The sequence below is a fragment of the Sorex fumeus genome, unplaced genomic scaffold (assembly GCF_029834395.1).
Source record: "Sorex fumeus unplaced genomic scaffold, SorFum_2.1 ptg000061l, whole genome shotgun sequence".
Lineage (NCBI taxonomy): Eukaryota > Metazoa > Chordata > Mammalia > Eulipotyphla > Soricidae > Sorex > Sorex fumeus.
In genome coordinates this window covers 35,866,401-35,892,637 of record NW_026606118.1, presented here as the reverse complement: position 1 = coordinate 35,892,637, position 26,237 = coordinate 35,866,401, and the positions used below count along the sequence as shown (strand labels likewise).

Genomic DNA, 26,237 nt, shown 5'->3' with positions numbered 1-26,237 from the left:
TTTTCTAAATACAGAAAATGTTTTTCACATAAAATTTGATTATTACATTTTCTCTATTTGTTCTCAGTTTTTATTGGTAATACCTGTTATTCTTGAATTAGATCCAAAGGATAATACTCGAAATATTTATGTTGGCAGACAGTGTTGTCAAGCTATTTAGAGCAAGTACTGGCCGGGGCTGGAGCAGAGACTCAGAGACTCCTGTCAGGACTTTCACTGTTTTGCTGCTTGCTACATATCAGGAACAGTTGATTTTTTTATCAGCCATTATGGATGCTGTTTAATATTTTAACAACTCACACATTTTCTTATGTTCTAAACATATTCCACAGGTTAAAATAGCTTAGCTTCTTTCTCTGTCAGTTCTGTTTACCACTTTTAACATGAATTTTAACTATTCAAGCATGAAAATATCATGATTGCCACTCAATGCCTCTTTTGCAGACCACAACACCCAAAAGGAGAGAGAAAACAAAAGGGAATGCCCTGCCACAGAGGCAGGGTGGGATGGGGGGGGTGGGGGTGGGAGGGATACTGGGATCCATGGTGGTGGAAAATGGGCACTGGTGGAGGGATGGGTATTTGATCATTGTATAATTGAAACCCAAGCACAAAAATTTGTAAGTCTACAGCTGTACCTCATGGTGTTTCACTAATAAAAATATAAAAAAAATTTAAAAACTATATATATATATATTATATATTTAACCACAACTAGCTGAAGACTAGTTGTATATCTTCAGCTAGTTGTGGTTAAATATATTGTTGATATTCAGAAAAAAGTTAAAAAATTACGGGATGTATTAAATCATAAACACTTCTTAGAAGGAGGACATAGAATGGAGATTAAAGAGCACATTTTGGGGGCCTCTATGGCCACACCTGGTAGTGCCCAGAGGTTACAAGGACTGGGCCCAGTAAAACTTAGAGGACTTAAGTCAGTCCCTGCTACCACATGATCCCCAAACAGGGAAAGTAGGTTAGTCTCTGGTACCACATGGTCCCCAAACACAGAACCTGGGTCAATCCCTGGTACTACATGGCCTCCAAGCATTACTTGATGCAGCCCCAGAGGCCCCTTGAACATTCTCAGGTGTGGCCCTGGACACTCCAAGCACTGACCAGGTAGTGTGGTAACCCTGAGTAACCCAAGCAGTATCACATCCTCAGGCTCTTACATTGAATCATCCCCGGTTGACCAATTATAGCAATGGTTCACCCATGTCTCCTGAACACTGCTTGGGAGCCCTGCCCCTCTCCCACCCTAGAAAAAGCACACAGACATATCTCAACTCTGGATGTAGGTTTACTGCATTGATAGTGGAGACTATTAACTTTATTCTGCCTGATTTGTGATATGTGAGGCATGCAGTCTGGCTCAGAGCTAACAACTCAATTACTGTTTTTTATGATCTTCTTCTACAGTTCCAGGATGATTCTGTCATCTCGTTAGTTAATTCAGTGAAACTGAGTTACTCTCATGAGCACCTGCTTGATCATTAAGTCACAGCCCAAGGTTGAACTCCAGACCTAGACATAGAAATGTGGCTAGATTGACATCACTTTATCTAATCCTCTCTTCTTAAACTCATTCTATTCCTACCAGAGACTGGCAAAAATTTAGATCTGTGACTTTGTGGGATCAGGACAATGTAGAATGGTAGAAATGGGAAAGAACTATTTCCTTATTCTTGCTGACCTGTAATGCCCAAAAGGGAGGGAAGGAGGGAGGGAGGGAGGGAGGGAGGGAGGGAGGGGGAGGAGAGAGAGAGAGAGAGAGAGAGAGACTGGTGGAGGGATGGTTGTTGGAACACTGTGTGACTGAAATCCAATCATGAACAACTCTGTGATGCTTTAAATAAGTAATTTTTTTAAAAAAGAAAAAGAAACATTGAGAAGGAAGTACAAAGAACTTCCTACATCCTGTCTTCCCTTGTACAAAATTTCCCCTGTTACTTACATTTAGAGTGATACATTCATTACAACTGCTAAACCAATATCTGAAAAAACAAAGGTTCCTTTTCCGGCCACATGCCACATGAGTTCGGGTGCCTACAATTCCATGTTCACATTAGAAATACCCTTCTTTTCATGGCTTTGAGTTTTCTATAGTTTCTTATGCTACTAGTTTCCTTTTTTAGTTTTATTTTGTTCTGTAGTAGTCATTTCCCCTGTATCCTCCTAAAATCATGAAATTCTTCTGTGAGTAAAAGGTTCTCCCCTCCAATATGTTGCAGAACTCTTATCAGAAGCTTTATTATTATATTTTTAGTCTTTCACCTTTGGAGTCCAGACACATTTCCCCAAGTCTTTTATGAAGAATGTTTACCCTGGGCATTGCCACCGGTTCCTGTTAGAATGTCTTTTAAAGCTGATCCTCAGGAGCAAATGGATGCACCATATTTTTTAACCTAGTAGTAACTCAGCAGTGTGTTCATTTTCAGTTCTATTCTCCGGTGACAGAAACAATCCTTTCCAGAGCTAGTCATACTGGAGCCTGGATGTAAGTGATGGATGGAAAGCTCCTTAGAATTTAAGCTCTATTTGGACTAGAACAGACCAAAGGCTGGCCTAAGTTTCTTTATAATGCCACTCTAATTAATACTGCCGTTATATATAAACACTTATTAGGCCCTTGAAAAATGCTTTAGATTCTTGGATCAAATTGATCTAAAAAATAAAATCTTCTTAGAAGGAAATCTCCCATAGGTTATTTCTTTAATTTTTTTGTAATTTTTGTATTTTTTTGTAATTATTCATATACAACTTAATTCCATATGGTATTATTAGTATTGGTAATAACCAAAGCTTATTACAACCCAAACATACAATGAGAGCAGGTGAATAGCCACATGAAACATTGTAGGTGATGTTTACAAACGTGCGGTTGAAAAAAGAGATGCCAGATAGCAGCATCTTTGCTTAAGTACAGTTCATTCAGAAGCAGCGTAAAATATCTGTGGTGCCAGAGGTAGGGAAGTCGTTAGCCTTGCTGGAAGGAGTGTGATTAGAAAGAGCTCTACATATACTGCTATTTTGTATTCTGTTGATCTAATGCCCATTATGTGAGTGTTCCCCCAAACTCCTTTCAACTGTCCACATTCATGATTTCTGTAGCTTTCTGTAAATCTTATTCTTCAAAGGGGGGGGGGGTGTCTTTATGTTATTGATGTACAAAGTTGCTGCATACCAGAAAAAATGTCTTAAGACTGCATTAAAGATAGAATTTTGGTGAAATTAATGTTGCTGTAACATAACAGCTAACGTGCAAAGAAAGAGTAACTATGCAACTGGTACGTTCTTTCTGTGAGGCTTGTTTCCAGATCAAAATTTACAGGATGTTAAGAAGTCAATTATTGACAAATTCTCGAGTCCCAGTGAAATTAAGTCATTTTCTTAAAATCACTATATTAGAAGGGTAGCCCAAAACTATGCCACCAGACTCTGTGCCTGGCTGTTCTCACTCGGGGCACCCTAGAGGGAAGCCGGGTGAGAGCCTTCCCTGCCCCAAGGGACCCAGCCCTGGCAGCCGACCTCCACTACCCAACCACCGCCATGCTCCAGACCACTTTCCACACTCTAGGGCCGAGTCTCACACATGAGTGAACATATTTCTGGACACATCATAAGATACTCCCTACCCATTTTCCATAATTACCACACCATATTTGATGGGGTTCAGACAGTAGGCAACAAATCATAGAGGGAAACATATATATAACATATATACATACATATATATATATATATATATATATATATATATATATATAGGGGTTGGAGCGATAGCACAACGGTAGGGCGTTTGCCTTGCACGCAGCCAACATGGCTGACCCGAGTTCGATTCCTCCGCCCCTCTCGGAGAGCCCGGCAAGCTACCGAGAGTATCTCGCCCTCACGGCAGAGCCTGGCAAGCTCCCCGTGATGTATTCGATATGCCAAACACAGTAACAACAAAGTCTCCAATGGAGACGTTACTGGGCCCGCTCGAGCAAATCGATGATCAACGGGAGGGCCTTTTTAATGTTATTCAAAAATATTTAAGAAATTTTTTATGGCCTTGAATATTTTTATTAGATATGTTTTGACATATCTTATTTTTAAGTTGTATCTCAAATGATGGGCTGGAGCGATAGCACAGCGGTAGGGCGTTCGCCTTACAAGCGGCCAACATGGCCGACCCGAGTTCAATTCCTCCACCCCTCTTGGAGAGCCCGGCAAGCTACCGAGAGTATCTCGCCCTCACGGCAGAGCCTGGCAAGCTCCCCGTGACGTATTCGATATGCCAAACACAGTAACAACAAAGTCTCCAATGGAGACGTTACTGGGTCCGCTCGAGCAAATCGATGATCAACGGGAGGGCCTTCTGGAGAGCCTGGCAAGCTACTAAGAGTATCTCAACTGCACGGCAGAGCCCTGCAAGCTACCCATGGCGTATTTGATATGCCAAAAAGCCAAAAGCAGTAACAATAACGGGTCTCATTCCCCTGACCCTGAAAGAACCTCCAATATAGCAATGTTGAGAAAGACTAGTAAGGAGAGGCTGCTAAAATCTCAGGTTGGGATAAATGGAGATGTTACTGGCGCCTGATCAAGAAAATCGGTGAATAACATAACAGGATGACAGTGACAGTGACAGAAGGGCAGCAGCAAAGTAAATTTCCATTCAAAAGACCTAGCAAATAAGTAGTTTGTGGTTTTAATTTTGATCTATACAAATTAAAAATGATAGGCATTTGCATTTCAATTTCTTCCTTAATTGTGTAACCTCTTACAAATCAGTGGACTGTTAGAAGAAGAAGAAAGAATTAACAAACCAAAGCAGAGATAAATGGAGAGAACAGGAATGGTAACTTCAGGGTTAACATAGTGACTTGCTTGAACAAACTATTGACTGCTACTTTTTTTTTTTGAATTTGCTTTTTGGGTCATACCCTGTGATGCACAGGGGTCACTCCTGGCTCTACACTCAGGAGTCACCCCTAGCGGTGCTCAGGGGACCATGTGGGATGCTAGGAATCGAACCCAGGTTGGCCGCATGCAAAGCAAACGCCCTACCCGCTGTGCTATCGCCCCAGCCCCTGACTGCTACTTTTGAGGAATTCAAAATTAAAGAGAAAATTTTCTAAGTGTAGAGTTACTTTTCTTACTAAAGCTCTGAAGCATATTTCTTTCATCAGAATTTGTCTAGAGTCAGCATTGAATGACATAATGTAATGAACACTCACTTGTTAATGTTGCAAGCAATGTAAGTTGAATATATCAACTTTTAGTAAAGACAAACAGACTGTATTGAGATAGTTGCTCGCAATCAGGTAGGCAGCCAATAGGTTCATCAGCAAAATGATGTATTCAAAAATAGCAGAAAGCAATAGGATACGTGATATGTGCTTTTAGGGCAAAATAGAAACGCACTTCCCCAGAACAACACACACACACACACACACACACACACACACACACACACACACACACACACACACACATTCTCTTACATGGATTTGGATTTCAGAGGAGTTGTTGTCAACACTGTTAGATTGATGTGTAGTGGCTTCTCATTACTGACTGTGGTGTTCTGTCATTTGCTGAGCTGTTCCTGGCTAAAAAGGGAGTACAACCACCCCGCCCCAGCCATTGCAGATGCAAGGCATGTCTCATCTGGTTAAATTCTCTAGTGTACTCTCAATTTCATCTCAATAAGATCTTCTATTACTTTTCATAAGTGAACAGAACATTGAAGGGAGCCAACCGCTTTGATGCATTTGACCCAGCACTGTTTGGAGCTACTTTTCAGTGGTGATTATTTGTCTTACTTAACCAGGTGCCCGGGAAGAACCTGGAGTACAGCAGGCACAGCGTCGTTCGGCTGTCTTTCTCTCCTTCAAGTCCCCAATTCCATGTTTGCCCTTGCGCTGGGAACAGCAGAGCAAACTTCTTCCAACTGTGGCTGGAATCCCTGCCAGCAAAGTTTCCAAATGGAGCACAGATGAGGTAAGTTGTTTGTTTGTTTCCCTTTGCCAGGAACCATATACAGTTTTGGCCTAAGGATTGCACAAAACAAATGGTGTAGGATAGGGTGTTTTTCTAAAAGAGAAGTTGTCTTGAAAAAAAACAACTAAAACATAACTACCTGTAATGTTTAAGATTTGTATTTTTATCAATGGAGAATTCACTACTGTTTTTGACAGGTTTCTGAATTCATCCAGAGCTTACCTGGCTGTGAAGAACACGGAAAAGTATTTAAAGATGAAGTAAGTATTACATTCAATTGTAGTATACTTTAATATGATCAAAGTTTTGAATGTAGCAAATAGAGAAAATTTTCCAGTTGACAAGGTAATAGAGAATGACAAATAGACACAAAGTTGTCTTAACAATTTGAATGAATGAGTTGTGTAAAGAAAAAAATCTTGTATGTCTCATACTATGGTTTGGTTTGGTTTTGTTTTTAAATCTTATGAGTGTAATCATTCTGTCTGTGGTTGGGAGCTTGCCACAAGTTGGGAGGAGAAGAAGGCAGTTGTGATAGAGAAGAGACCACTATGACAGTGATAGTTGGAAATGATCACACTGGACAAGGCTTGAGTGCTGTTAGGTAATGGGATATACATGGTAACCTTTCAGTACCAGTATTGCAAGCTGTAGTGCCCAAAAGGGGAAAGAGAGAGAGGGAGGGAGAGGGGGGAGAGAGAGAGAGAGAGAGAGAGAGAGAGAGAGAGAGAGAGAGAGAGAGAGAGAGAGAGTTCCTGCCTTAGGAGGGGGAGGGGGAGAGGTGGTGGGAGGGAAACTGGGGACATTGGTGGTGGGACATGTATACTGGTGAAGGGATGGATATTGAAACATTGTATGACTAAAACCCAGTCATGAACAACTTTGTATTGTGTATCTCATAATGATTCAATTTTTAAAAAGGGAATAAAAATTTATTTTTAAATCTTGTATATTTTTGAATGCATAGGGAATGCTTGTAAATACCTTATAAGACCCCCCACAGTAATAGTACTAGACTTATTTTTAAACCTGCAAAAACAGAAACCTTAATAGCATGCATTTAAATACTTTCTTGCACATAAAGAGCAATATTGTATTTTTAGTAAAGCAAAATTAGTTCCCATTTTATTTTAAAACTTCATTTTAACACAAAGATTAATTTTATCTGATGCTTATAATAATATTACCAATACTGCTAGAATAATTTTAGATTTTATACATATCTTAGTTATTTTTATACCTGATATTATTACAATCAGCTTTTGAAAGATTATTTTATTATTTGCGTTTAGCTACGATCTAAGGAATGGTTAATAATGGCATCACAAATAATGAGCATTAGGTCAAAAAGAAAAAAAATCTTTAAAACTAAACCAGAAGTAATGCTAATCAAGTAGAACAGGAGACACTTTACAAGAAATCTCTAAAAAATAAGCCACTTGCCTGGCAGATTCTCTAAGCAGAGCAATCAATTATCACTCTGATCTTGGCTGGAAAAAATAATCTCAGAAGGTTTATTCCAGCATCTGCTGTCTATAGCTATATATGTATAGATATACCTGTTTGCCCCTATTTTCAGCCTCAGCCTCTTTAAGAATAGCACTGTTCCAATTAAGAGACTGTCAGGACAGCTACGAACCCCAGCCTCTGGGCTTGAGAGCTACAAGATTATTAGATATCATTATTAGGTTTTTTGTTTTGTTTGGGGGTCACACCTGGCTCTTTACTCTGCGCTCAAGGATCACTCTTGACTGGGCTCTGGGATATGTTGTTATGATGATCGGACCTGGGTTGGCCACTAGCAAGGCAAAAGCCTTACCTACTGTACTATCTCTCTGGCCCCTATTATGTTATAATGAATGTCTGAGGATCCGATTTTTCGGCAGTGTTTTTTTTTTAATCTATATTATTTCAGAAATTTTTTTATCATTTAAATTGATCTTTAGCACTTATTCAGATGTTCAGTTTCTCTCCTTAAACACCTCTTTGTTAATCTTCAAGCCCTAAACAGACCTATATCTCTTCACAGAGCAGTTACTTTTACATTGTAAGAATCATGTAGGTACCATCTTTGCAAATGAGAGAACAATTTAAAAATAAATTTGTACTGTATCTTTTTTTATAAAATATATGTTATGGGAAATGCATATATATTTGCTGTATTATTTGGTTTCAATAAGAGTTGAGTTCAAATTCCAATAGTCTTAATATTTTTCTTTAATGAGCCTCTTTTGTCCATGGCCTGTTTTCTTTGGGCATACCTCCCAGGCACCAGATAGCCTCAAATAGATCCTTCTTGTGAGGAGAAGACTGAATCTTCTAAGTATACACAATTCATTCACATAGCCATGCAGTCATCCTATAATATTATATTTCACAGGAAGAGCATCCTATGTATATGCATTACATCTTGTAATGGGTTGGTGGTGAGAAGGTTGGCTTAGAGATAATACGATAATCCTTGCTCTGAGGTGTCTCACTATTTCAGCAGATATATTGTTTCTGAGTCATAACCAGAAACAGTAGAACAAATCTTAACTATTTTATTCATATCTGCATAGTACATTTTATCAAAAGTTTTAGGATGGACTATGATTTGAAGTCAGTGTTCATTGTTAACTTTTCTCTTACACACTTTTGACCTTTGAAAATCCTATTTGGGAGGGCTTTAAGATAAGGTTACCCTCCAACAACACTGAAATTCTGGGACCCAAACTTCGATAACCAAGCTTTAAAATGGTGCCTGTCAAGATGACAGGCTGGGGATGAGGGGGGGCCTTGAGGGAGGTAATCTGGGACCACTAGTGGAGGGAAGTTGACACTGATCGGAATTGGTGATAACATTGTATATCTAAAACCCAACTATTTGTAAATCACAGTGCTTTAATAAAAGTTACAATAATATTTTTCTTTAAAGGCGACTCTCTAGTGCATATGCTGCCCTAGACCATGTGTTTCTTGCGCCCATATGGCCGAGCATATGTAGCACCTGAGCACATGTGTTGCCTGCATCTCCCCTCTTGAGATGTTTACTTTTCATGCTTTTGTGTCTGATGCTAGAATATGTGTAGGGGCTCTCTCCATCCTTAGAGAAGCCCACATTCTCTCTTGAGCACGTTACTCTCTTTTACCCTGTCTCCTTCCAAACCTTAAAACCCTCCAAATAAAATCTGTTTTACTTCAAAAAAAAAAAGGGACTCTCTGTCCTACCACTACCACACTGAGCTAAGCCACCGTCCTCTCCCACCTGGACTCATGCGTAACCTCCCGTTTCGCTAATTCTGTTTTGACTCCCCTACCATAGGCTCCCATCATAACCAGGATGATCCGGCTGAAGCGTATGACAGTCCAGTCACCACTTCATTCAGATCATTCTACTCTATGTTCAAAAGAGAAAGATCCTCGTGGGGTCTGCAAATCTGAGCCATTGCCCCACTCTCATTACCACGTTCATTGTCAGACTTGGTTGACTTGCCCCTTGCTTTCACTATTGCACACACCATCCTCTTTGGTGTTCCTCGGATTGTTTGTACACACTCTTAATTCTTTCCTGTCTCAAATGCTCTTCTCTAGATGTCTGGGTAGCTTATTCCTTCTGCTCATGTGCCACCTTCTCGTTTAGTCCTACCCTCGTTGTCCTATGTGAAACATTTGCCTCCCCCTCCATCTTCATCCCTGTCCCAATTGCCCACTCAGCCCCCAATCAGCCTTTTGTGTGTCTTTGTGCATGTGGTAGCACTAATCTTTCAGAATTAATTAGTAATTATTTGATTTAATTTGCTTGTTGGGTTTTTTTGTTTTATTTATTATTTTTACGTATAGTCTGTCTCTTACTTCTAGAATATAAACTCTATAGGGATTTTTAGTGTGTTCTCTTTTTTTTTTTTGCTTGATTTTGTTTTATGATTTTCTTTTTTATTGTCATCCCAGACCTATGAAAAGTATCTGAGACTGTAATAGCTATTAGGATGAGTGTGTTTATACTGATACACTCTGGAAAAGACATTTTGATAAAGATCATGTCACTGATTTGATGAGTGAAAGCATCAGAAAAGAACTAAGTGAAAAGTAGAAAGGGTCATGCAAAAAATTTTAAAAAATGCCCCTGAATTTCAAATTAATTATCTTCCAAACTTGGGGCTTCAGCAAGATGTTGAATCTTTAGAGTTAAATTAGTTCCTATGTATGACAAAAAGAAAGCACATGAAAAATAAATTCTGTAATTCATCACAACGATCCCAATTCTTAGAAAGTAATTTCTTAAATTCACTGCCTCCAGAGTGAGGCTTGATCTTGTGGCCACACATCCAGGCCTTTGTATGATCTGCTGTATGCCACTGGTCTCCAGAGGTGGTTTTTTCTTTCTTGGGTAACATTAAAACTTGTAATATGCCAATACTTATCTTTTTCATATTGCTCCCAACTTTTAAATCACAGCCACACTTTTCTCTGATTGTCCCTTTTCATTGGTCATCTGGCATGGCAACCTAAAATATCTCAGCAGGATAGTTAATAAGTCCCAAGGTTATAATAAAGCATTCCATCTTTACAGTACATTCTGGGGACCTATTTATTCTGTTAGCTGATGTTTTCTTCACTGATTTGGAAGATGTCTGTCAGGCCATTCAAATTAAATGTTAGTAAATAAGCCTCTTGTTTTGCCTGGCTTTATAACTTAACAGAAACAGATTGTGACTAGAGTAAATGTTTTTCCCCAAAACAAGACAACACTTATGCACTAATCTGATCTTCTATCTGGAATTTAAATTGAAATGGTATTCCTTTTGGTTCTCGACAGCAAGATGCTTGTTGCCTAAATTGATAAAATAATTTTTTTACAAAATTATTACTTCAAGTTATATAAGAATATTCCACTTTTCTTCTGAGATACAGAGGGCACACTGGACTGCATTCAGGGCTTCCACCTACCTCTGGACCCAGGGATCCTTCCTGGCAATGCAGAAGTATCAGGGATCTAACCTGGGTGGGCCATGTGCGTCTCTCCAGCCCCAGAAGTTTATAATTCTTACTGATTCAACATATAGGCACTTTAAATCTGCAGGTGTTTACTTTTCGGGGGTGGGGGGGAAGCTGTTACATTTAGAAATAATTGATTTAATCAGCATCTATTTAAGCTAATTCTTTATGAGTTTATTCTAATATACTCATCCAGACCTGCTGTAGTAGAGTAACAGACTGTTCGAAGGTAGACAGCAGAGATATATTCTTGCCCAATTCTGGAATTCTAATGAAAATCAGAAAAGGGACGCACCCCTAGTCTAAGTAGACTTCATTTTTACTAACTACGTCTGCAAGATATTGTGTCTTGATAAGGTCTCTGTCTGGATTTATTTGAGGTGTGGGCTAAACCCAAGTAATAATTTTGTAAAAAAAAAATTGGGGAAGGATACAGTTCAACCTATTAGCTACATTGTTGTCTGTGAGGTAGAGAACAAAAGTATCAAAGGAAGAAAAACACAGAAAATAATGAAATGATTTTTATTTTTAAGATTGTAGATCTACCCAAGAGCTGAAAATCATACAAAGGACTACTCTTGGGTAGAGCCACAATCTTAAAAATTAAGAATAAACCCATAATTATTATCACAGAGTTGTATCTTACACCTTGAAAATATGCTATTCTATAGAAGCAGACTTTGTTTCAAAGGAGTCTTAGAGAATGTTTTTTTTAAATAGTAGAGAAAAAATAACAGCTTACAGTTCCTAATGTCAGTTATATGTTTGTCCAGCTATACTATCTTGTTTTTTAACTTTTATTTTTATGATGTACACAATGATTTATTACAGTAAGTATCCCAACACCAATCCCACCACCATTATATCTTCCCACCGCCATTATTTTCAGTTTTCCCAGCCACCACCAAGCCTGCTCCAATAGCAGACCCTAAATATTTTATGTTGCTTGTCCTAAGAATAATTTGCTAAAGTGAACAAAAGAGATTTCCGTAGAAGAAAGTGTGTGAAGATTGTTGTATCTCAACCTGGAGCCATTAAGCCCTTGTATTAGAGATTACTAACATGTTCTTACAGCCTTGTGTATTAATATTTTTTTAATTGAGATTGGTTGTCTTCTACTTTATATCCCATTCTGTGTGATGTGCTACTCCTGGTATATTAGTGGTGTAGAGTTTGAGATAGATAGTATCAGATAGTACAGATAGTATATAACTCCAAAAATAAGGGTGATACAGCTAGAGTTAAATTTTTGAATGGATGATAACTCTGGGGTCTGGAAGTATCTCTGCAACTTATTGATCTCTTTCAAGATTTATTTATGTCTCTGGATCATGGCCAGTTAATGAGCTTATTTGGCACAAGAGGCAGTTCATGGGTGTGAGACTATCAGAAGAACAGGGAAATGGTGGAAGGTGTCCCATCTCTGACTGCATGAGAGCCTGGAGATTTTGGTCACAAAACCTGCATACTTGAGTTTTTCAACAGAATCTTTTGATAATGACTTAATTTCTTCTGTATATGAAAAGAAATCGTGACCACTCTAAAAAGCCACTCGTTTTAATTATAATAAACTAATTTTCAAAAGTGTTAGCTTATAGCTAACATTTCTTAGTCTTATTTCTAACTCTATATCCTGGCATATAGAAATAGTTGAGATACCCTGGATTCATCCAAATTCTTGATTCAGCACCTAAATCAGAATAATCACATGAGTATACAGGTACCTTTACTTTCCTCCGAACTGATTTTTCAGAGGAATTAGAAATCAATACTTTGCTCCCAGCTCACTCTGGGATATGTTGATATATATAAGAAACGTCCCTTAATCAGAAAATGTTATTTGAACACATGAAGTTCTACCTATGCCATTTTATTGTTGTTGTGTAGAAGACAGCTGATTTGGAGTAGGAGTAGAGTTGAGGGTCACATATGACAGTATGTAAGGCTTGTCTCTGCTGAGGAATCACTTTTGCTAGTCCTTGGAGGACCCTATACAGTGCCTGAGATCTAACTGGGGTCAGCTGTGTGCAAAGCAAGTACCTATCCCCCCCCCCCCCATATTATCTCTCTGGACTCAACAACTGATTGCTTAACCTTGAATTTGTGTTACAGTATTTCTTCCAATTTATTTACAAATATTTGTCTTTTTCTACCCCCATTTTAGCAAATTGATGGTGAAGCATTTCTGCTTATGACCCAAACAGACATTGTTAAAATTATGAGCATTAAGCTGGGCCCTGCACTCAAAATTTTCAATTCTATCCTGATGTTCAAAGCTGCAGAGAAGAACTCACACAATGAACTTTGAAGATGGTGAATATTGAATACCATCAGCTTTCTGCTTTAAAGCTCATATTTTATTCAAAGCACAAGGACAGTTAAAACTCCTAAGTGAGAAGTCTCCAAAACTCAAAAGAACAATGCCATTGGATTATTTATATTCCTCAAGAGACAATATATATGAATTCTTATGAAAGTGCTTGAGCTTTTAACCAGGTACTGTCTAACAACAGTCATCTTTTGGTTCTGTTCACTGAGCTGAATTTATCTTTGTAAATCTTTTTGAGGCTGGGGGAGGGAGAAGGGGGACTTCATTATTTATGGGTAAGGGGGGGCTGAGTAAGAACTTTTGGCATTTTGTAAACATTGTTGAATTCTCTTTCATGTACACTGTTTCTTTTTCAATACTTTCAGGAATCTTTTGATATAATCAAATTTCAACTTAAACCAAATTAGTGAAAACCTGGCTCACTTTAGCCAGTGGGACTGTTATCTGTATTGTTAATTCTGTGCCATATTTTGAATTGCAACATTATGCTAAGTATAACTTTGCAAGTCATGATATTGCCTAACTGCTTGTCATAATTTGTTGGGGCTGATGAGTTGTAAAATTTTCTTTAAAATCAGTGTTTTTACTTTTGCACGCATTATGAAATGTTAAATTACTTTTCACCAGCATCTTTACTATAATTACCAAAAAAAATGTATATAAACAATGGAATTGAAAAATAAAGTATATAAACATGAATAAATTAGGTGATGTATTTGAAAGGCATCAATCTCATACATTGTGGTGCCCTGTGTGTTACAGGAATCCAGTGCTATCAAAGGAATATGCAGTTATGTTGGGGGTGGGGGGGCAGTGTTTTGTAAGGACTGTGAACTATTTATGAGATTACCTTGGGCTTCTCTCTAGTTGTCCTGGGAGGTAACTGGTGCTTTTCAGAGATGAAGAGCTCATTCTGTAGATTGAAACACTAATCTGTAAGAGCTCTGCCTCACATCTTGTAGTGTCCTCCAAACCCAAAGCTTTTCTTCAGGGTTGGCTGAAGAGAGAGTGTATAGATTTTACTGCAAGAGCAAGGTGTGAGGAAGCAATGCCAGTTAACACAAAGATTCTAAATGCTCTAAATCAGGGAGGCGATATCCCAAAGCAATTATTCAAGAACCTCTGTTTTGGAAAAATTCTTTAATCTGTAGAGCAGTTCGCCTCAGTAAGCAAGCATACAGATGCACTTTAAATGAAAACTCTTGATTACCTGCAGACTGATAGCTGGTAGTGTTTCTTTTGCAAGAATGTATTTCCAACACAGACTTATTTTATCAGCCTTTGGATGTAATCTTTAATTCCAGGGTTGGACATTTATTCAAGGTGATTCTATTTTAAAAGTAGAAAGTAAGTTGTAGCATGCTGTCTGAATTCTGGGGAAAGTTCCATCGCGTTCTTTAGTTGTTATTTTTCCTGATGTAAGACTTCCTTTGATGACCCACACTGGAAGTCTATAGCAATCCTTTGCATTTGTCATAATTCAAGGGAAAACAGGGTCAGTGATTTTTGCAGTGTCCCGTTCATTTCTTTGCATGAATCTGCTTAAACAAGTTTTACATTGTTGATTTCCCCCCTTTTTATGTTCTGTTCAGAATTTGTACATTCAAGTTGCACTTGTTATATCGACATGAAATAAAATCTTAATTGCAGATATGTTTTTACACATGTATGGTTTTTAACAAAGCTTATTAAATAGGAGGGGCTGAATGCAAAACATAAGAGCATTAGCTCAAGTGAAATGAATGTTGGATTCCTAATTGTTTGTCAAGCAGTCCCAGATTATGTGAATTAAAAATTATGGTTCTTCCTAGGTTTTGGAAGATTCACACCTATTGCGAATTTTTCATTTGTGGTTTAAAACATTGTTCACAACAAAAGAAACTTTGAGATCTTACTGCATACATATGCTCTTTCTAAAAAAGCAAAGCATTAACCATCCTTAAATTGGAAGAGTGCACCGCAGAAGAAGAAACTTTTCCACAGAGCACTCCTGAAATACGAAAGGCTAGCTCAGTTTTAACAGAAGTGAAGCTGTGGAGACAAGGGAGGTCCCTGAAATGAGAGAAATGAGCTTGAGGATTAAATAAAGGGGAGAGAATGGGATTGTGGAATTTGTTACAACCCTTCCATCTCAAGACATTTAAAACAGTTCCGAACACTACACAAGCCAAATGAGACCAGTTTGCAGTTTGAAATATGGTCCCAGGCTGCCATTTTGCAATCTTTAGATTCAATGGATTCAGTTTCCAAAGAAAACAGGTCATGATAGTCAAACAACATTGGCTATTTACCAAGTGACAAGGCCATGCTTGGCATCGGAAAGAGATAACATGTACCACCAGGGTGGCTCAGATAATCCCAGGGCAAAGCAGCATTGCATCTTCAGCTGTCCCACTGAGCTACTGACCCAGTTGACCAAAAATAACTAGGAGGGCCCCCAAGGTCTCCTGAGCACCTCTTGGGTGACCTCTATCCTTCCCCTACCCTACCCCCCCCAAAAAAAACATTTAAGCATATGTGACTCTGCCCTTATGGTCAGCTCATATCTTTGTCATGTTTGGATCCAAAATTCACTGTAGTTTCCCAACAGGTTGGCCCCCATATCTCTGGCTCTCCCTCAGGGATCAAAGATAGGCGTCATTCAACTTCAGACCTACAGAACTGAGTATCTCCTAAGGAATCTTTAAGAACTGGGTAAATTTACTGAAAAAAAATAAATGAGACAGACTATAAAACTTTAAAATGGGACATGGTCTCCCTCTGCTGCTGCAGAATCTAGGCAAATCAATAGAACAGATAGTACTGAATAATGACAAACCCTTGCCATTGGAATACAAAACTACAAAACGGGGGATTGAGAGGGCAAGAAGACCAGAAGAACAGTGGAAGGTGAAGGGTCATGGGGCACTTGGCTGGCGACTGGGTTTAGTAATTTTGTAAACTTTAGCACTATTATAGTTACTTAAATGTTAACAATTTTTGTATCAAAACAGGTGGCATTAATAAAGGGAAATCTGCAAGGACCTAACAGCATATTCTAGTGGAAGAGAAGAAATGGAAGCCAAAATAGGGACTATTTTCTACAACACTGATAATGTGTATCATTTATTTTGTTGTTCATTCTTTTTTTATGGCAGGAGGGTGCAGGGGCTCCCAGCAATACTCAGAAGGTGCAGGGGCCATTCCACTGATTCTCAGCCAGCCTGGTTGGCAGTTTGACTCAAGGGCCTGTGATGCAATGTTGCATGGGCCCTGGAGTTCTGCGGACAACTGGTCCATCCAGGCAGTGCTGTGGGCCTCCAGAGCCATACCCTGTAGTTCTTGGTGGACCTTGTGGTGCCAGAGATCAAACTCAGGTTGAAGATGTGACTAAGCACTATACTATCTCCTGGCTTCTAAATTTTAAATTGAGTTTAATGAAATATTCCTGGAAATGCTTCTCACACTGTGATGCAGTTATTAACACACATATATGTCTTTGCCTTGTCCAAATCCAACCAGTTCTGCAAAATGGGTGGGTAACACTGGTGATAAAAGGAAGCATCTTCCAACAATAGCACTGCAGTTTTCCCTTGAGAAATCCTTGAAAAAACATAGTAAGAACACATTGAACCTTATCCCACCAAAAAGTCCTTGTGCAACTGTTTTGAAAAGAACAAGAGAATGACGGCATGGGATGCTGGGCTGGATCAGGAACCAGAGCAAGACACACATGAGAATGTAGATAGTAGGTCTCAGAAAGCAAAAAAAAAAAAAAAAAAAAAAACCAGGGACATTGTACATATCAAACCAACCTTAACAGCAGCAACATTCAAAGACACGGTGAGAGAAAACTGGAAACAGCTTCAAAGGAAGGTAGCAGTGGAAAACAAAAGAGGTCACAGTTAACTGAGTCGATGAAGTGGGCCAATGTGGGGAAACAGAATGAAGCAGCCCTTTTTGACAAGATAGAACAGTGGGAAATCGAAGTACTGAGTACCAGATAGGTCAGCTAGAAAGAGAAAACTTGGGGGAGGTTTGCACCTTCTTAACATGTTCCCACTTAGATTTTTTTTTTAACAACATTGAGATCAAAAAGGGTCACACTCGTGTAGAGGGTAGACAATAAGTTTTTCAAAGGTGGGTATATTAAGTGTAAGATTGTGCTGAAAAATAGAGCAGATCAAACATATAGTAAGAGGCAATGCAACTTTAAAAATGTAAGCCCATGAAATTTCTTCGTAGGGGCTGGAGAGAATTTAGAGCAGGGCACTTGCCTTGCACACTGTTGATCTGGGTTTGATCCCCAACATGAATGTTCAGGGATGATCTCTGAGTACACAAGCCAGGAGTAAGCCCTGAGCACCAGCAGATGTGACCCCGGAGCCAAAAATATAAGACCATGGAATCTCTTGGAAGCCAAACCAAAATAACCATCTCTAATTAAATGGAATTTTATTATAGAATTCCACAAAGAATGTAAATATTCACGTATTCAAGATGAAAGTCACTGAAATTTGTCACATTTTTGAGGCAAGATGGTTTTCTAAGCTTTATCCCTACTACCATCTAACATTAAAACCTAATTTTTATAAAGTTTCAGCTGTCTCAGAAATCAATTCTGGTACAGATCTGTCCCTGTTACTAAGTGACTGGGTGTTAAAATCCTACTTCCTTTCCTTTCACAGAAGATAAATATGGGCTGTGCATATCAAAAATCAGCGTCTCTAGAAAGTTGAGGGTGTGACACAGTCTTTGTGGACACTCAATTTCAAAGACATGGAAGGCTGCTACAAGAGCAGCCAAGGCAGTAACACAGTCATCCACTTTCGTGAGCCGCTCTTTTTCTAAATACAAAGAAAATTCACAGACAGCAATGTTGAAAGGATTTTTAACTTCTAATACTGGTGTGGATACTTGTACCTGGGAAAAAATGAAAATATTTATTAAATGTTAGACCCCCATCCTGTTTTTAAGTCATTGTGTAAAATATCAAACCAATCACTGATAAACTGCTTACCTTCTTATTGACAATGACAAAAAGGCTGGAATCATCGCCAAAAGCATCAGGTAAGAGTAAACATGTGGCTGTCATCTTCATATCTGTCAAAGCAAACATGCTTACAGACAGTGCAAATAAGCTTTTACCACTCTCAGCAAGCCAGTTTTGAAATATCTGGATATAAAAAGAAATATTACCTTCTACAGAAAACAAACTAGACATCTTAGTTTTTCCCAATCAACTTTTACTGGCATCCTCTCTGATGGACATTCAAAACGTCATGTTCTGTCCTCCAACTCACTGCCAGGATAGATTGTGAACTCTGCCCATTAGTCAGGATAATTTCATTGCCATTTGGTTAGTGATTTGTACTATGTAACAAGTGACTAGTTCCTTAAAGAGAATCAAGTCTTGCTTTTGAACTCTAACTCAGCTCTTAATATTTAAACATCTCAATTCCTATGTGAAATTTTCTTTTTCTTTCCCCGTGAATTGTTTCATGGATTTTATTTACTAAAAAAAAAAACAGAACTTTTCTAATTAGCCTGAGTTGCACAGGATTGAGACTTGATTGCCCTAACCCAGGTTTACTAACGTTTCAACATGTCTTCATCTGTTTGCTCTTTCATTCTTTCTTGTAATGCAATATTGATCGGATTATCCACCACTGAAAAAGAAGTCAGTATATTTTCTGAATAGGATTCCAAGATGTGCTTTGTTTTCTGATAAATATCTGTTCTTGTAATGAATTGAAATTCTCTAAACATCTGGGGGGGAAAGCAGAAGATCACAAGAAAAAAAGTAATGTAGTTATGGCACAGAATTATTCATAATCAAGTTTTTAAATTATATTCTTATAAAAATTTTGGGAAAAATTTACTATATCATTATTTACAATTCTGAAGAATTCTAGGAAATTAGCTCTAAGCACCTATATGTATATAGGTGTATCACCATCTTCACAATGAAGAAAAAATTTAACCCAAATATGAAATGAAAAATAAATACAGTAAAGGAACAACAAATGGTAAAAGTCATTAGAATTGAAGAGTTTGTCTATGAAACAGCTTACATGAGGATGTTGGATGGGTCTTTGGGACATTGGCAGAGGGAAAGTAGACTCTAGTGGTGGTTGTGTTGGAATAATCTACATGAACAGTACGATTAACAGTATTATAAATTAACAGTATTATAAATCGTAGCAAAAAATGATTGTAAAATATGACAGAAAATTAATGTTACCATAGAAAAGTAGTCACAAGTTTGAGAGGAGTTAGTTGTGGCCTCTGGTCCCCTCTGAAAGCTGCTTAGGAGGCCTTCAGATTAAAAATACATATATGTATATATACACATATATGTAGCACTGCAGCACTGTCCTCCCGTTGTTCATCAATTTGCTCTAGCGGGCACCAGTAACGTCTCCATTGTGAGACTTGTTGTTATTGGTTTTGGTATATCGAATACGCCACGGGGAGCTTGCCAGGCTCTGCCATGCTGTGCAGGTGAGATACTCTCGATAGTTTGCTGGGCTCTCCGAGAGGGATGGAGGAATCAAACCCATGTCGGCCGCTTACAACGCAAACACCCAACCCATTGTGCCATGTATATAAAATATGTATATATATGTATATATATAATATATGTATATATATGTGTATATTAATGTAGAGGAAACAGAATTTTTCTTTGCTTTGTTTTAATTTTTGTACTTTGTGTTGGGGGTGGGTGGGCCATACCTGGCAGTACTGAGGGAGCCATATCCAGTGCTGAGGATAGAACCAGGGTCAGCTGCAAGGAGAGCACCTTAACCTCCCATACTGTTTCTCCAGGGCCCCCCACTTAAAAAATGAAATGTGGACTAGATAATTTAGCAGACTTAGTTTCTAAGAAGTGTCAGAAGATTATAAAAGTAGGAAAGCTTGGGGTAAATGGGAAAGATTAAAAAATGGAGACAGCAAATGTCTAAATCCATAGGACTCAAACTTTGGATGTCAAGTGACGTTTCTAGAATAGATGCCTTATTTGGCTATGTTCCAGGATCTTACATTCTGTAGGTAACCTGCATTGTTATTTTTGACAGTGCCCTGTCACTGTCTGTCACTGTCCTCCTGTTGTTCATCGATTTTGCTCGAGTAGGCCCAGTAATGTCTCCATTTTGAGACTTGTTACTGTGTTTGGCGTATCGAATACGTCACAGGTAGCGTGCCAGGCTTTGCCGTGTGGGCGATATACTCTCGGTAGCTTGCCGGGCTCTTTGAGAGGGGTGGAGGAATCGAACCCGGCTCAGCCAGGCTGAGCACACAAGGCAAATGCACTACCGCTGTGCTCCAGCCCCTTCACAGTACCCATCTATTGTTATTAGAAGAAAACTGTTTGGATTTTAGGAAGCAAATCTTGTTAAAAAAAAAATGAAACAACATATACTAAAAAGAAAAAAAACAACTTAGAGACTTTTAGAGACAGAAATAAATGGTGTAAAATAATATAAGCCCAGGAAATTTGACTGTTACTGAAAATAAAATCAATGCATCACTGAAAACCCCTTTCCTCAAAATCACCTTTCATCCTGCCTCCCAAAATCTTCCCTCAGCACCTATACCCAACATTTCTTTTTGACACAGCATCATTAAACTGTTATTCATTACACTCAGAAATCAATGGCATCATTGCCTTCCCCCAAATTCTGGAATGAACAGTTACACATTAGTCACTGGGGACCATCTGACTGGTTTTGATAGATCATAAATATGAACATTAGTTCAAGTTAAGAAAGGTGGAGCATTTCATGTGGCCAGAGTAGTGGTTCCCCAGTCCCCACAAGGGGTACACTAACAGGGACTTCTAATTCAGGGCAGTTATCAGAATCCACTTCTGGAAATACTTAATAAAAGTCCTGGCTATAGTTTCTGGGGCCTCATAGCCTCACACTGATGCATTGGCCCGTTCCCACTTCAAGAGCAAAGAGAAGAATCTTGTGGGGCACTCTGCTCAGAGTACTATAAGGGAAGAAAATACCTGTGAAGGGCACTTCAAGAAAGGAAACATTTTCAGAATGTCCTTCAGAGGTGTTCTGCTGTTGATCAGCTTTCTTCTTATTTCCAAAGTCTGCCTCATTCTCTCATCAATTTCTCTCCAGTTCTTTTCTGTTTTCTCATATTCTTGCTGGAACCAATTAATATGCTCATTCACCTCAGAATCTAAACAAACACCTTCTTCCTGAAAGATATTTCAGTATATCAATATGACTTATGTTTCGAGTGGCAGTTTAACAGATGAGGTCAACATAGGCCTATATAATATAGAGTGCACTGTGTATACCTGTGTGTGTTTCTGTGTGTGTGTGTGTGGTGTGTGTGTTGTGTGTGTGTGTGTGTGTACATCACTGTCACTGTCACTGTCCTCCTGCTGTTCATCAATTTACTCAAACAGGCCTAGTAATATTGTGAAACTTGTTACTGTGTTTGGCATATCGGATACGTCATGGGGAGCTTGCCAGGCTTTGCCGTGTAGGCAAGATACTTTCGGTAGCTTGCCGGGCTCTCCGAGAGAGGTGGAGGAATCAAACTTGGGGCAGTCAACCAGCAGAGTGCAAGGCAAACACCCTACCTGCTGTGTACATACACATCAAAAAAATTAAAAAACAGAAGATGAGCATTATTGTATATAATTATACTTGGTCTTGAACATGGTTAAAAGTAGACAGTCATTAATATTATCAACACACTGAACAAATTAGAGAATGACTCTATTGACTAATAATCTGTTTTGTTGGGATATCTATGAAATATTTTCTACAGTCCTTTCTAGGTGAAACACTCGATTATTCAGAATGTTCACACTTAACAAGAATGTCGTTTTTGTCTACCAATTTAAATTTGCAAGAAAAATACCCTTTAAAATAATAAATTTTGGTCTAATTTGATATCACTGAACCACACCAGGCTATGCTCTTGTCTCTGTGTTCAGGGGTCACCCCTGTGGAGCCCAAGGAACCATACGCCGTGCAGAGAATTGAACTGGAATTAATTGCATGAAATTAACCCTTTTTCTATCTTTCCTGCTCCCAACTAATAACATTTTAAATAAAGAGTATGTTATTGAGCAATAGCACAGCGGGTAGAGCATCTGCCTTGCACACAGCCAACCCGGTCGACCCGGGTTGGATTCCTTCGCCCCTCTCGGAAAGCCTGGCAAGCTACCGAGAGTATTATCTCACCCTCACGGCAAAGTCCGGCAAGCTACCCATGACATATTCGATATGCCAAACACAGTAACAACAAAAGCTCACAATGGAGACGTTACTGGGCCCACTCGAGAAAATTGATGAACAAGGGGAGGACAGTGACAGTGACAGTTATTGTTTATATATATTTTTTCATTTTAAATATCCTTTTATAGCAAAAGCACTATATCATGTAATCCTAATTCAAAATAGGAGCTGTGGGTATGTTGTGATGTTTCAGATTTTCATTGATATCCACATGCATAGGGGTGGCTAAGATATACTTAGAATTCTTATTTAATATTCTTATTTAAAAACCTAAGAAAAATCTTAAGGAGGTAAGAACACAATTTGAATTGAAAAACCAGCAGTGAGGACATTTAGCTAATCTCCACTTGAAATTAACAAGTTGATAAATCGTCTGACAAGAAAGTGACCAAGTATTACCTGTGATAGATAAAGCAAACCAAAAGCCCAAAGCATCCCCAGCAAGTCTTTCACAGGCCGATCAGGCCACCCACTATCTATGGACAGGGATGGCTAACAAGATGTAAACCAAGACAACAGACTTGAAAACTATAACTGCTCAAACAAAACTAGAAAAGTTTTTACAGTATTACATAATTTTCATTTTAAAAAATGAAAGAAAAATGCTAAAATGAGAGCATTAGAGGTAAATTGTATTAAAATTTCAAACAATGTCCCAAATCTATGCATATTCTGGGAATCATAAAAACAAAGAAATGCTATCTAATGTGTTTATGAACACTGTGTAAATTTTATTTCTGAACTTAAAAGAGAGCATAAGAGGAAAATGACAGGTCACAGTTATTTGTGAATAAAGGTGGGTGCATTAGGAATAGGGAACTGGACTTTCCCCATTGGTACATTTCTGCTTTAACAGTGTCTGCAGTTCAAATTAGTAAGGAATTGATAGTAAATGACAATGAAGTATGACTGATTTACCCACTACAATTCACATACTTGGGCTAGAGAGAGAACCCAAGAGGCTGAGCACATGCAGAGCATGTTTGGTGTGCAGGAGAGTCTGGCTTTATGCCAAACACCACATGGTCCCAGGAGTGCCATCAAAGGTGACCCCAAAGCAGAGTCAAAGTAACCCCCTACCACCAACTGGTATGCCCCTCAAATCCCAAAACCTCCTAAAAATGATTCAGACTAATTAAAAAAGCAAAGTCTGAAGAAAAGACATAGCTTCCTGTTAGTTTCTTATTCATCTTTGTGCTGAGATACTAGCCAGACAAGTATGGTAAGAAAGATAAATAAAAGTATGCAACTTTGAAAGAACAAAATGGTTATGAATCATACATAATGTAATTAAGAGAAAACCCTAAATGGTCTTACCTTAATTTAATAAAATTAGGGAATTTTATAGACCTGAATTTAAGATAACCACCACACAGATATACTACCAGTGAGAACCTGAAAGTTTTTAATAATAATTGTAGCAAAAACTAAAAATACCTAGTAGTGAAATAAGTAAAATGTGCTAAACCTTTATGAAAAAAATTAAAAAATTATTAGAAAATATTAATTAAAACTATAAATGCATAGACCACAAAATTCACCATAAGAAATATTCTTGATTATAACAAAGTCATCTTGCAACAGAGGTACAGATTAATCATATTTATATCAAAACTTAAATTACTAAAAATTAAAAATGCTTTGACACAGTTTTTCTAGAATTGCAAATTTTTTAAAAAATCTACATGAAATGTAAAAATCCTCATAAACACTAAAACACATCTCAAATATCATACTTTGGTAGTTAAAAATTTATCAAGCTATTTTACAACTATGTAAATAAGGAAAATTGGTATTCGCACAGAGATTGATAACCTTGTTAGTGGAATACAATAGAGAAATTTCTAGATAAAAAGTTATAGAAACAATAGATATCTCTGGGAGAACTGTTTTATAAAAGTGACAAGAATTTTTTTTTCTGTATAAAAATAAAAAGGTAAGGTAAAGGCCCTCCCGTTGATCATCGATTTGCTCGAGTGGGCCCAGTAACGTCTCCATTGTGAGACTTTGTTGTTACTGTCAAACCATATAATTTAAACCTTATGTAACAAAAACTCTACATGGTTTAAGAACTTAAATGTTAAAGGAAGAAATGGAGGGCCATAGTGATATATGTGTGCAGCAGGTAAGGTGTTTGCCTTGTAAGCAGCTGATTAGGTACTGCATATACCCCCTAAGAACCATCAAGAATGATCATTGAGAACAGATTTATGCATGAGTTCAAGCACAGGCAGATGTGTCCACACACCCCCACAGGATGGCCTGGCGGTGGTAGTGGTAGTGTGGGGGAAGGAGTAACTTACCTTTAAGGGGGAAAATGTTATTAACTTTCTTTTACTAAAGCACTGACAGTTTATAATTGCTTATATTGACATTTATGGACTATTCGGCATGTGACATCCAAAACCACACCCAATTTATGAAGTGTCAAGGAAAATAGAGTACTTCTACTTGATGGAACTAATAGAATTTTGGGCTGTATCCCAAGTTGAAGTTCCTTATTAGTAGGAACCATGCGGGTTCCGGGGCCGAGATCTCCAAGCCTACTCGGATTGGAGTCGAGCATCCTCCACCCAGATCCTCCAAATTCCAGTAGGCGGGGGTCACACCCACCACCTGGCCCCCTGGCGCTGTGTAATCCCATCAACGGCCAAGACTCAGAGATTATAAAATCCAGCTCCCAGAACCGCACGGCCGCATTTGCGGCCGCGCGACATCTTATCAAGACATCTTTTTATGACATCTTATTATCTCATTCCTACTTTGGACAAACTTGCAGGCTATCGAATGTAGCCTGCCCACAGGGTAGAGTCTGGCAAACTCCCTGTGGCGTACCAAATATGCCAAATACCAGTAACATCGATGGGTCTCATTCTCCTAAAGAGCCTTGAATATAATCTCAGGGCTAGGATGAAAGAGACGTTACTGGGGCCTGCTCGAGGCAATCGACGAATAACAGGATGATGAATGAATGAATGAATTAGTAGGAATAACTGGCTAATGCAGAATTTTAGTTTCTCGCCTGATGAATAATTTATTTATTATTAGAACTGGAAGGAACTTAAAATCATTTGGTCCATGCCTCTCACTTTATAGAGGAGAGTATTGGAACTCTCACAGGGAAAGCAACTTTCCCAAGCATAGAGATGCTCAGGATGGAAGTTGTTGTAGCTCCCCATTTCACTAAAGAAATGGATAGCCTTGCTCAAAAGACCAGATTCTTGGCACAGTACAATATAATGTGAACACTTGTGGATGAGAAATATCTGAACCTTACTGCTGTGTTGACAGGGAGGAGGATATGCTCAAAAAAAGTATGCATGAGGCAGGGAACTGATCTCTCTGGCCAAGGGATGCATTCATTTAAGGGAGGTATAGGCAGTGTGAACAAGAATTGCAACTTTAAATGAATCAATATAAATTATCCAGGCCATTAACTCAAGTTGGATCCAAACTGGAGAGATTATTCCATGCCTCCCTTCATCACACCAGAACAGGTAACAGTTGACTTTCTGTCTCAACACCACCGTGGCTGGCAGCTCATCAACTTTTCCCCTAAGCTGACACTGGAATGGAAGGGCAATTGATTTTAAAATAAATTCCAAAATAGATTTTAACAAAAAGTGGTGACTGCTTTTTAAAATTATAAAACATAACACCAACACGGTTTAAAATGTGCTGCTTGCAGG

The 26,237-nt window shown here is 38.5% G+C and overlaps 2 protein-coding genes across 6 annotated transcripts in view; one reads left to right on the top strand and one right to left on the bottom strand.

The window, feature by feature from the left end:
- L3MBTL3 (L3MBTL histone methyl-lysine binding protein 3) overlaps positions 1-14,946 on the top strand; it is a 128,285-nt gene extending 113,339 nt beyond the window's left edge. For all 5 annotated transcript variants that reach the window (XM_056126162.1, XM_056126160.1, XM_056126161.1 and 2 more), the window contains 3 exons: positions 5,822-5,991; positions 6,189-6,251; positions 13,133-14,946. In XM_056126162.1, the coding sequence (XP_055982137.1) occupies positions 5,822-5,991; positions 6,189-6,251; positions 13,133-13,276 (377 nt within the window). In that variant the 3' untranslated portion in view covers positions 13,277-14,946. The remainder of the gene's footprint in view (positions 1-5,821; positions 5,992-6,188; positions 6,252-13,132) is intronic.
- A 2,989-nt stretch (positions 14,947-17,935) lies between these two features.
- Positions 17,936-26,237, bottom strand: part of SAMD3 (sterile alpha motif domain containing 3) — a 51,316-nt gene continuing 43,014 nt past the window's right edge. Inside the window, exons 7-10 of the mRNA XM_056126322.1 lie at positions 21,294-21,494; positions 18,874-19,045; positions 18,297-18,379; positions 17,936-18,199 (exon numbers count right to left, since the gene is read on the bottom strand). Coding sequence (XP_055982297.1) covers positions 17,936-18,199; positions 18,297-18,379; positions 18,874-19,045; positions 21,294-21,494 — 720 coding nt within the window. The remainder of the gene's footprint in view (positions 18,200-18,296; positions 18,380-18,873; positions 19,046-21,293; positions 21,495-26,237) is intronic.